The sequence below is a fragment of the Poecile atricapillus genome, chromosome Z (genome assembly GCF_030490865.1).
Source record: "Poecile atricapillus isolate bPoeAtr1 chromosome Z, bPoeAtr1.hap1, whole genome shotgun sequence".
NCBI classification, from domain to species: Eukaryota; Metazoa; Chordata; class Aves; order Passeriformes; family Paridae; genus Poecile; species Poecile atricapillus.
Window position 1 is genome coordinate 37,610,630 of NC_081289.1, and position 13,058 is coordinate 37,623,687.

Genomic DNA, 13,058 nt, shown 5'->3' on the forward strand with positions numbered 1-13,058 from the left:
AGATTTTCTGCCCTTATGAAAATGATGCTGCTCTCAAAGGACATGATATTAATCTTCTTCTCCAAGTTACTCAGCTGCCTTACAGCTCCCAGTATGGCCTATTATCTTTAATCTGCTCTTCTCTAGCACAAAATGAATTCTCCAAACATCACTGTATTGAATGTCCCTGTGGTTTTCCTTTTTCATTATTTCCCCTTGTTTCTGACTCTCATTTTTGTCTCTATACTATTGTTTCCTTCTCAGCTGAACTTTTGTGTAAAAAGAGATTTAGAGTTCACAACTACTTTTCTTTATCATGTAATCTCAGAAATACTGTTAGTAAAATATACAAACACTGTACTAGGTCTTGAAAAAAGTATGGTGAAAATTGCATAGTTGCTCTGGTTTTGAAGCAAGCAGGATACCCTTGATAAAATCGCCCCTTAAGGATGAGTCATTATATGCCTGCTCATGTTTTTTTAGCAGAGCAATGAAATTGGCTGGCTGCTTCATCAGTGATGCCACACCCAGGTTTATCCCTTGTGATATCACTAAGAAGATGCTGTCAATCAGTCCACTCTTCAGAGAGCCACTACTGAGACAACAAGCACAGCTTTTTCTAGCCACATCAAACAGGAACCTTCAAATGCAACCCAGAAGTTCAGGAAACAGAGAGGTACTTTACCTGGTCCTTCATGCTTTTCCCTAAATCTTTAACATCTTTCATGTTAATAGCATTCTTCCCTCCCTTCTCCTTTCCCTTCTTCTTGTTCTTCTTTTTGAACAAGCATTTCTTACAGAGACAAAAGCAGCAGGTGAGGATTAATAGGACTGCAACTATGGCTATGGCTATTAAGGCCCAAGGTGGCACTGGAAGAGAAAAAGACACACAGACAAAAAGAAGGTGGTAAACTGTTAGTATGGTTAAATGCAGAAACAAGCACATTTCTCTCACTAAAGAGAAAGCCGTTTTTCAATGAAAATTCCTTGCAGAAATACCTGAGATCCTTTCTAAAATATCCTGTCATCATTTACATATTTCTCCCAACTGAGCATTTGCCCATACAATGCCAACTTAACACATCTATCTATATACAAGTCTGGCGTCACATATCAAACTTGCAGCTATTTTGATTCATCAACCATCTGAAAACAGTATATCCAAAATATTTACACTGTGCAATCTGTAAAATGCTCAGCAAATTTAAGCAATTACTTGTTTCTTTCTTTAATTATCTCCCCAACCCACCTGGCATTGTGGCTGAATCGGGTGGAACTGACTGGAAATTTCCCTTTCCTGGAATGGTATCTGATCCAAGCAGTCAGTTCTAATGAACAGCCCTTTTCCTCTGCCCACTGCTGCACTTGACAGATTCGCAGATTCCTCGCAATAGCTGCAGGTCAAGGTCACCAGTGAAGTCTGACCAAGGACAAAGGGCTGTCCAATCCACAGGCATTTGCTCTATTTGGCATCACGCCCTTAACACTAGCAAAATTTCAGCACGCAGCTATATTCTCACCTGTACTCTCCTATAAACAAAAGATTGTTACATTTTTTCATGAAGTTCAGGATGCAGGACATGGCTGAAGCATGAATAAATAAGAGAGAACACTTACTAGCACAAAATGTTCCTGTTAAAGATCAGAATTTTTGGAAAAAAACAATTAAGATGATACTTAAACACAAGTACTCCAGAAGGCAATTATCTTCACACAAATCAGCTTTAATGACCACTGATTTCCACATTTAAGCAGAACACCTGACAAAATTTTAAATCATGTAACCTATAATTTTCTAAAAATCTTGAAATGCACTCAGTTGGTCTGCAAGATACTCAGTGCATTACCTAAAGGTCTCTAATATGATACAGAGCTACAGAGCAAAGCCAAAAAGTGAATCAAATTTGACATGTTGACGTCAGTGAATCACAAAATGGAATGGACAGTATAAATAGAGAAAATTAATTGCCTAAAGGAGCTAAGAGGAGTGCAAAGCATAGTCACTGGAACTTCCACTACAAATTACCAGTTCAGGAAGATGACAGAACATCTACACCTTCCTTACTCTGTGTTTAATGAACTTCTTTTCTAACTTTTATTCAAACAACCCTAATGACAGATAAAAATGCTAGAGAATAGTTAAACAATAATTTCTGTAATATTTTTGTGCCTCCAATTGTTCATTAAATGCAGCTGCTATAAAAGGAAAGCTATACCATATGTAGAACAAATGAGAACTGATTACTAAATGAATGGTAAGAGACAAATGGTGAACAGATTAACAGATGTTTATGGGATGTATTTTATGAAGTCAGCAGCAGCAAGTCTGCAGTTAAAGCTGCATTAGATCTGCATTTATCACAACTTAAAATCTGTATTTCATGCATTAGTACTTAATTTTGTCTTCAAAACTGGTGTAGTACCATTTTGTAGCACAACTGACTGTTCTACATTTTTTCACCCAGCACTCAGAAATGTAAACCCATCATCTTTCACAAGAACTATGTGCTCTATTCAAATTCTAAACTTCCCATGTATACTTTGTCTGTTAGACACTTAGCACCTGAAACTGCATTTACCTAACACTGTATCTAAGATAATGCACAGGAGTTATATCAAAAGGAAATTAATGATGTGCTCAAATTTATCAGCTTTTTGTTTCACTGATTTGTCAGCAGTGCCTGAAGCAGGAATAGGGGGAGCAGCAAGAATATAGGGTGGGGTTCTGCCAGCAGGATGCCACTCTGTGAGTTAAGTGAAGAGGAACACATCAAGTGCAGGTAAACTGTGAGAATCAATGGGTTGAGGAGACTGGGAATGTAGGCATTAATAGCATAAACACATATGCATCCTGCAGATTAAAAAGCTTGTGTAGGTAGTAAATTCAAGTGCCTTTGTGCTGAAAGTGTTGTATCAGGTGGTAGTCTGGCACTGCTGCCTTGGTTCTCTGGAGCATGAACAATGTAGGGTACCTTGGGGAACATTTGAAACACTTGCAGATACCTCAGCTTCTTTTTTTACATGTGTTGTCTGCTCTCATCTGTTTGTAATTTAATCTCACCCAATAGCTCTTATGATGCAATTAAATGATCATTGAATTAATATCTGGGACACCAAGAGTTATGCAGAATTCTTTACTTATCTCTTCAGAGAAAATATGCTTCCTTTTTTTATTAAAAAAAGCATAAGGACTAAAGTAAAAAAATTGGGATGGCACAAAATCTGGACATTTACAAAACCACTGCAAAATTCAAGCTTGAAAAAAGAAAAAGGAATGGATTATTTTTCCCAATAGAAGTGTACTATCTCTGTCAAGGAAATGGCTCATTTGAGCATTTGTCGACAGACAATCAATGGATGTAAATAATAGATTTAAGACAGGTGAAACATACAGTTATCATTGGCTTTGAAGAGATGTTTGTTTCCTTTCAAAAGCATGATGCAAATATTTTAAAATGTTAATAATTTTATGTAATATTGACAAATTTCCCAGGCTTTCCAGTTTTTCTGCCTGTGCTCCCCAGTTTATGATGTTGCCAGAGGAGCCTTAAATTCAAAAAAAGATAAGGTCTCAAAAGCTACTTTTCTATGAAATTATCTCCAGGTGGAGAGACTGAAGTCACTAGCCAATTTAGAAGACTCAAGTCTGCAGCCTTTTATTTTTCAGGCTGCTGTTTACCAATGGTTACTAGTATCTATAAAAATCTTATCAACAGCATAAGAAATTTCTGTTTATGCAGTGGCTCATTTTGAAGATCCATACTGATTAATTTAAGTTGGACTTTAGCCATGCTTACACCAGATTTTCATAGAATTATATTTTACCAGTGGACAACAGTGGGAACCTACAGTTTGAAGAGTACCTCCATCCATATGATACCAGTTTGACCAGGCTCAGCATTTTGAAACCTCAGGACATGGTCTCTGGCCATGAACCATTGAACAAAACACCTCTGTGGCAGATGAATCAGGGTGGGTGACCTGGAAAATGCAGATCTTGACCCAGGGATAAAGGTGTCAGGGAGCCAGAAGCTTCTTGTACAGCTTGTGTTACCGACTGCCTGCACAAGGGGGTGCTTTGAATCAAGCAATACTTACCCAACCAAGCAAAAGCTATTGGTTAAAGGATAATTAATATGTGTGTAAACTTTCTGGTGTTTCAGTGCTATTTTCTTTGTTCTACTCCTCTGGGAAAATACAGAATACTTATTTTGAAGAAGCTGTCATGAATGTCTACGTGATTTGGTGATTCTACAAAGCTCTTAAAGACAAATCTATAAGGGGGGATTTGCTGAGTAGCAGTTAGTAAATAAGGTCTTGAATTAGTGTTATTGATCCAATCCAGAGTATGCTCTAGGACTTCAGTCAGAAATGCAGGAACGAAGCCTATTTGTAAAAGGAGAGTGTAGAGATAAAGAAACACATGGCTTACTCCTGGGCAATAGCAGGGCACTGAAATGAGTAAGCTCTAGAAATGTGCCGAATCAAGGCATTTTTGGGTACCAATTTTGTATACTTCACTCATATTGAACAACAGTCAGACACAGATGCAACTAAATGTGACCTCTCTTATCCCTCTCTGTTGCTTCCTTCTACTAATGCCAGCCAGAGTTGTGTGCATATTGTGAGTCATTCGATGCACTTGATAGATTTCACAAATAAAGCAGCTGTGATGCTCTTATCATTTTAGTTTGGGCTAAGGAGTCTGTTTACAAGTTTTATCTCCAGACCATACCCATAGATCATGCTTGTACTCGTGTTCTGCAGCGATCTGTAAGGGCACAATAGACAGAGTGGGAATATATGTTCCCAGAGGTCTCCTAGTGATGCAAAAGGCAATTTGCCCATGAAAGCAAGCCTAATTCAAAGCACTGCCCCTACAAACCTCGAGTCCTCAGGACTGACTGCTGCATTTCACTGACTTGCTTCTACTGAGCTGCACTAGCTTGTGTCACAACCTGTCATGAAATCTTGATTCTCTGAGCATGCTAGATTCAAAGGGAAGGATGTATTACTGAGTTATTCAATTTAAGAGCTACAAATTTTGTCCTTTATATAAAGACATCCTTATTTGGCTTTACACAAAATACTTGGAGAGGTACAGGCCTTGGGTCTAAAACTGACATTTCCGCTAGATGATCTAAAATTATCAAATGCCTTGGAGGACATTTGGCTGCAGAGGAATGACTTTAAGGGGGAAGTCACAAAATGTGAAACAGCATCAAAGTGCTGCAGTCTGGGAAAGAGAATAAAATCCTTAATCCTAATGATTTTCTTCCCTTTCTGAGTGCAATGTCAGAGGAAACTTTACGAACTTAGAACACAAATACAGGGAAGGTCAATGAAGAATTGAAGAGAAGAGCTGAATTAAAAAGTGAAGACTCCCATACCAAAACCACTGTTCACCAAAAATTCCCAAATAAGCAGCTCCATTTAGACTGTGACAGCAAAGGACAATCAGATGATGGCAGCTTCCATATCATTCTGAAAAAGAGGCCCATAGCATGTTGGAATTGATAAATACTAATAATCTATGTTTCAGAGGGTGCATGATGCTTAACAGAAAGCTGCAACTGCCAAATAGCTGTATGTGAAGCACATTGCTGTAATCTAAAGCTCTGGTAGCCTGAACATGGGTGCACTGGCAGTTTTAGTTTATTAAACCGTAGCTTGATTTTAGCTTTTTGCACTTACAGCTTCTAATCAGGGAGCAAATTCCATATATAGCTTTATTCAGACTTTCTGTATAGAAATTCCCTACAGATTGTGCTCTGGAAATCAATTTGCCATTCATTAGGAGCTAGTTATAGAAAATGTCCTGAAAGCAAGGACCCAGGTAAAAGATACCACTACCACAGCAGAAGGAATACAAAGGTGATCAACGCAAAGAAAAGAAAATGCTGATACATAGTAAAGTGACTTATGAAAGACAAAAACCGAAAATACACACTTGCATATACTGATGGTTTAAATACTAGCATTCAGGCTTATACAGCTACATTTCCACCCCAGACACTCTAATGTGTGACTTCTTGTTTCAATAGCATGTTTGCAAAATATTACTTATACTTTCTTTTTTTACTGCAATCTACTGCAATTTTTTTTTTCTGGTTGAAGTTCATGCTGCTACCTTTGACCCATCACTAGAAAGAACCATTACTGAATAACTTAATGAATGCACTCAGGCTCGTATTTCTCCCCTTTATTTTTTGAGCATGTGCAGTTGCATAAGACTCTCTCTGTGAATAGCTTATAGAAGTTACTGAAGTTACTTAAGAAGTTAAGAAATTACTTAACTCTGCTGTAAGATGTATGTTCTGACAGTGAAAGATCCCCACAAAAAAAATCAGCCCGTGGAAGTGCACTGATCAGGTGAGTTCACTGGCTGAATATACCCCTGCCTATAGCTTTTTAGACATTATCATGCAAAATTATGTAAAATTTCTCTGACCAAACATTCCATTCTTTGCCAATAAACCCACACTGAATTTAACAGTAATCCTTGATACAGCTACAAATTTAGCCAAGGTGCTTGGGCTGTTTGAGAATATGATGTGCCTACTGTATGCTCAAAATCTGGAAGTCAAAATGCATAAAAGAACTAAGATATTTACCTGAGGGCAAACCCACACCTACTATTGTAATTTACAGGTCATTTATGTTCATTTCTGCTGGTACTAATTCACCTTTTACAGCATGCGATATGTTCTGTCAAAGTAAAATACAATTACCCAACATGGTATCTTCTTCCTGCAAAGCACAACCATTTGTCTGTGTTGTTCCTCCCTCCCTTTTTAATGTGTTTTTCTCCCTCTCTCCCCCAGTTCCTCACTGCTCAGTCTCTGCCCCTTGTCTCTGGAAACACTTAGGGGAGAAAGCAAAAGAAAGCAAGATGGGAGAGTCCAGGTGAGACAGGATGATGAAGCAGCCAGAGAGGAAGTAAAGCTGCTGAGATGTCTCCTACTTGAAGGAAGTAGCTCAGAGAGACTGCAAAGGCTGTCAAGCTTAAATGTCAGGTTTCATCTGTATAAGTATCACAATGAAAACAGTTCCTGTGTTAACCTCCACATTCCCCCCCTCCACCCCCAGTCCAAATGAGACTGTGAGAGAGTAAGAGCAGAAGAGCTTTAGCACAGCCCTGGGCTCTGCCGGCTCTGTCACTGCTGCTTGGGGCTGCTCTCTCAGCTCAGCCAAGGCACCACCTCTTTGGTGGCCACATGGCTCCTCAGCAAGGTCCCTCCTGTGGTCTCTGGCACCTGGCTGCCCTTCCCAGCAGTGCCATGCTTCTGCAGGGATGTCAGCTCTCCTCCTACCCTTTCACAGCTCTCAGCCCTCCTGCCTGCTCCAGCAAATACAGAAATTTCTTCCACTGCCCTCTATGACAGATGATACACCACATCTGGAACACAGTGACCCAGAGGAGGAACCAGCAGCCCAGTGTCCTGCTGCATAGCATGTCCCTTGGGAATGACTGTAATGCTGGCCAGCATGACAAATGAAACAGTCCCCTTATCCAGCAAAACCTCTAGGTCACTTCATACAGAAAAGAGTGTAGGGAAAGGAATGACTTTGGTGAAAGGTATTTTCTAATAATCCAGTAGGGTGGTTGTAGCCGAGCGAGGGTCAGTCTCTTCTCCCAGGTGACCAGTGACAGGATGACATGATACAGCCTTAAGCTGCACCAGGGGAAGTTTAGGCTAGATATTGGAAAAAAATTCTTACAGAAAGAGTGGTTGAGCATTGGAATGGGCTGCACAGGGAGGTGGTTGAGTCACCATCCCTGGAGGTATTTAAAAAAGACTTGATGAGGCACTCCGTGCCATGGTTTAGCTGATAAGGTAATGTTGGGTCACAGGTCAGAGTCAGTGATCTCAAAGGTCTTTTCCAACCTAGTTTATTCTGTGATTCTGTGAGATAATATTTTTAGAATGATGACTCTTATAGGTTCATATGTCTGTTGCCATAAAACTTTTAGAATTAAAAAATGAGTTCAGGATCTAGAAAATTGCCAGAGACAGTGCTGGAGCACTCTGAGCAGCTGGGAAAGATAAAAAAGGCTGGAGCCTGCAACCATACCTCGAAGCCAAAGAGGTTTGCTGAATATTTTTCAAAAACTTTATGTACTAACAACAGTTAAGGCCAAATACTTCCTTGAAAAGGGACAAAATAATCCATGAGGTTCATATTCAACTATGACAAACAAATATGTAGAAGTCTGAGATGACTGCTTTCCATCATGTGAGCAATTCTGTTCTGTGGTTAAAATGATGCCTTAATTTTCAGTTTTCATATCTTCCAGATTCTGTATTGCATTCATACATAACTCTGAACTTCATACAAAGTGTTAGCAAGTTCCTCTCACAGTGTAGTTAGACAAGACAATCCTTTTCAGCCTGAGAACCATTGCAGCTTTAGGCCAAAAAAGTATGAACAGTGAATTGAGGAGAGCAGTTTGGGAGGATGGGACTTCATAACCTGAAGCTGTAACTGGACAATTAACCCAAACATGTAAATGAACCAGAACTTATAAAAGTGTGAAAACTCATGACCCGTCGTCCATCTTGGGTAGGGCCTCGGCCAGGCCCTTGTACTGCTTACGTATCCTTTGAAGGCCTTTTTAACAAATACCTATTTTATTCCTTTAATGCTGTCTAGCCTCTGTTCTAGGTACCCTCTCAAGGCATCAAAAATATCTTTCACTTTTCTTGTGATATCCACAATATATTGATTGCACCTCTAACCTCAATGGATAGACTGCAGGAAAAAAGAACAGTAAAAAAAATCTGACTTGGAACTGGAAGTTTCAAAGGGACAAAATATTCCAGTCATATCAATCCCAGGACTCAAAAATCAAGAGAATAAGCCTCAAAAATAATGCAACTGATAGGAAAAATGAATTATGCTTATGTATGTTTGATTTTCTTGTTTATTCTTTCTTGCCTATACATCTTTGATTTCACTGTATGCAAAGAACACTGGTATTACATACTCTTTTTCAATTTTTGAACATTTGGATAGATTGTATGAGATTTTCCTGGTCTGCCCTGTGAACATGAGAGTCAGTAATGTATTTCAATATTTGAAAGTGGAATCACATTTCTTGCATTCTAGAATTAATCATGCATACTACATATGAATATTATAAATTCCCACATGAAGTATGAACTCCATTGCCTAGGAATAAAGAGCTAATTTGCATACCTTTTAATAAAATACTATGCAGGGGTAAAGTCCTTCAAAAGAGGAACAGTTTTGTGAATTCTGACAAGATGAGCTTACAGAAACTGTGTTTGCCAATGTTCTTTTAACACATACAGTCTTAACACAGGATGCTATTACACAATGACTTAGGATTTAAAGGACAATAGCTACTATTAAAAGATAACAAACATTGGAGTAGTACATCAATTTTTCAGTGAAAGTAAGAACCAGTTTCATTTCTTTCTGATATTTAATATTAACTTCAAAGCTCTCAAATAGAAACAGTTCATATATAGCAATTTTCACCAGTAGATCACAAAGTGTCTAATAAAGGAGGTAGGTATCTGAACTTCCCAGGTGGAGACACTCATACACACAAAATAAAAGTACTTTGGTTAGAACACAGAAAACAGTGTGGGAGCATCGGAGCAGCAAAGTTCATGTCACCTGCGGGTCCTAGGCACCCACCCACAAGTATAGGGAGCTAAGGCCTGGAGGATGTCGTGCACATGGTGCAAGCAAAGGCCTGGGCTGCAATGGCAACCTTGGATACCACCAGAGGTGGCACCCCCAGTACCACCCTGGGGTGCATAAACACTGCTTAGGGCCCTGGTAGCACAGAGGCAGCACAAACTCACTGCCAGAACAAACCCCTTCAGCACACCAAATCATCAGCACTGTGTGCCATTAAGACAGCAGAACCACACACATCAGAGGTGCCCTGCATCCTAGCATCAGGCCCCTTAAGGTTGTAATCTTTCCAACACATCTCACTGGCACCTCAATTACTGCAGTGCCAGGAGCCTTGCTCAGCCCTTAGGGCACCTGCTGCTCTCTGCTTCTTCCCAAGCAGCAAGTCAGAGGACCACTTTCAGATTTTCTGCATGGATGCTTCATACAAAAGAGTGATGCTTGAAGGACAGGAAGGAGGCACTTCCTACCTTGGTGTGAAACAGTTACTACCTGTAGGGTAGTTACTGTGCCACAGAGAAGATAATGACATGTCTTGCTCTGAAAATGTTCCAGCCTTGCAGAAGCCTTTGGGATCTTAAAACTTAATTTTATCATTAAAGATCTGTAGCACAAACAGACTTTAATTTCATTTGTCATGCTCTGCTACTGTGGTGCATTAATCCTGGATAGATTCTAGGTGTCTGCCAAAGCTGCTCTATCCCTCCTTAGCTGGGCAGAGGAAAGTAAATACCACCAAAAGTCCTGCGTCGAGATAAGGACATGGAAAGACCACTCACTCATTACTGTTGCAAAACAGACTCAGCTTGGGGAAATTAGCTTAATTTAGTAAGGTATGGGAATAAAACCAAATATTAAAACACCTTCCCTTCACCCCTCCCTTCTTCCTGGGATCAACTTTTCTCCTAACATTCTCTACCTCCTCCTCAACAATGCAGGGGGACAGAGAAGGGGGTTTGCACATTTTTCCCTTGCTTCAGGGTGGGGTCCCTGCCATGGGAGACAGTCCTCCACAACCTTCTCCAACAAGTGTGCTTCCCATGGACCGCAGTTCACAACCGGCTCCAGTGTAGCGCCTTCCCTCAGGGTGCAGTCCTTCAGGAACACACTGCTCTGGTGTGGCTCCTCCACGGGGTCACCAGTCCTGCCAGCAAACCTGCTCACTGGGGGCTTCATTCCCCACTGGGCACAGCTCCTGCGAGGAGCCTCTTGAAGTCCAGGCTTCCCATAGGGTCCCAAACTCCTTTAGGTCTTCACCTGCTCCAGTGTGGGGTCCTCCATGGGCTGCAGGTGGATCTCTGCATTCCTGTGGATCTCCACGGGCTGCAGGGTGATATCCTACCTCACCATGAGCTGCACCATGGGCTGTAGGGAAATGTCTGTTTCAGTGCCTGGAACACCTCCATCCCTCTGCCCTGACTTGAGGATCTACTTCTTACCTGAAGCTTTAGAAACAATCTTTTTTTCTTTCCTGATTGCCATTTTATTATCCAGCAAGCAATACTGTAACTAGAATCCATACACTCTGATGTAGCACTGGATTATAGAATACCACAAAGTAAACAGAATTCCCTCCTCTTACACACCAAACTGATGAAGCTACCCAGTGAAACAGGTCTGCTGTTCCTTAGCTTTGTTGCCAGTTCAGATTTCAATTTCCCACCTCATTAAAAAAACTGGTGAAAGTCTCACTGAAATTTACAGCCTCTCCATGTGAAATCAGGTCAAATGTAAAAATACTTAAAATGTAAAGTACTTCTATTTTGTAAACAATCACACTCTCTCCCATAAAGGTATGACAGCCTTTCCTTTAGGAAAAGGGAATCTTATCTTTTGCTTCTATCCATTACACAGACCAGGAGAGCTATAGTATTGACTTTGAACAGATACTAAGCAGGTTCTTACGTCTGTTTTTATCCAGCCCTTGAAAAGGCCTGTGATGAACTTGCTTTTTTCTACATCTGAAAGGTAAGATAAAGATTAAAAAGACTCTTCTGCAGCCTAGAATGTAATATATATATATAGATATAGATATGCATTGCATTGCACATGCCCTCTGCTCATTAAAGAAACAGATGTATTCTGCAGTTAAGGATTTAGGGAACAAATAATTTCAAAAATTTATTAATACTTTCAGACATAAAAGCCTTTGTTGGTGTTTTTCTTTTTTTCAAATTGGTTCAACAGGAAGCATTCACATACTTAAGTATAATAAACAGTGAGAAAGACCAATTTTTAATAGGCTGAGGGCCTTTTTCATATCTTCAGAGTCCAGAATGATTTACCAAAAATTAATTGCATGGCTGTAGTACTGATAAATCAATTATAAAAACAATCAAGGAGAAAAGCAAAACCAATCTCCTTCTTCCAGAGAGAATTATGTTAATACAATTGCAGTATGTAGGCAGCAATTGACCATATAAGAAGCCATATTTCTTTCTGTGACAGGAATATCTCTCAAAAAGCTTATTTCTTTTGCTGGGCAGTAGTGTACGCCCAGTAAAATCAACCAAATATCTGCATTTTTTGATCTGTTATTTTAAATATACAGGTAAAACTTTGAACAAGATTCTTTCATTAAATATTATCATTATTAACAGACATTCCTTTGTATGTGGGTAGTGCCTACAGGCACTGACTCAGAAAAAATGCCTCACCAGATCAGTCACTGCACACAGATCAAAAAAAAGAACAATCCTGCCTAAGAGGCTTTTCAGTGAAAGGGCCCAAGCCTGTGTGTGGGCATATGCCCATCTTGGTCTGACTGCCCACAAGAGCTGTGCCCTTCCCAACCATCAGCCTACAAGAATGCACCAGACATGCCCACTGCCGGATCCAGCGTATCCAAGCACATCACGGAGCTCCCCTGTGCGTGACCCTTGCTAAATGGCCCTTCTATCTTCTCAACAAGCTCCTCCTAGGATCCTGTCCACCTAGGGCATGAATGCCCTCTTTCTGAAGGGAATCCACCCAGAGAGCTTGGCAGCTTCACATCTCACCAATGGCCAAGCTTATGGCTATGGATGGGCCCTGAAACAAAGGACACAGGAAACGAAGTGTCTCTCTTTGCCAGGACCCTCCAAAATAAGTGCCTAAGCTGATTGTACTATTGAAGCACTTGTAGTTTGCCCCAGACAAGACTATATAGTCTTGTCTGCTTTTTTGCATAAATGGTTGTATGGCAAGCACTTTCACACTGAACTTTCAGTGTGAGATTAAATTTCCTGTCCCCAGTCACCATGACTGAAACATCAACACAGTTCATCATTTTTGTTTGTAGGCTGTATGTAATACCGTCATTGGTCCTATAATACTTAGGTGCCACTGTTGCCAGTACAATTGGCAACACATATATTCCTGGGGATCCTTAATAAGATGCACTTTTTTGGTTCGGTGTCCTTTTAAAT

General features: G+C 40.2%; 1 protein-coding gene across 1 annotated transcript in view; it reads right to left on the reverse strand.

The window, feature by feature from the left end:
• LOC131573767 (synaptotagmin-1-like) overlaps nt 1–13,058 on the reverse strand; it is a 333,607-nt gene that overhangs the window by 83,196 nt on the left and 237,353 nt on the right. The window contains exon 5 of the mRNA XM_058827998.1: nt 665–849. Within this exon, the coding sequence (XP_058683981.1) occupies nt 665–849 (185 nt within the window). The remainder of the gene's footprint in view (nt 1–664; nt 850–13,058) is intronic.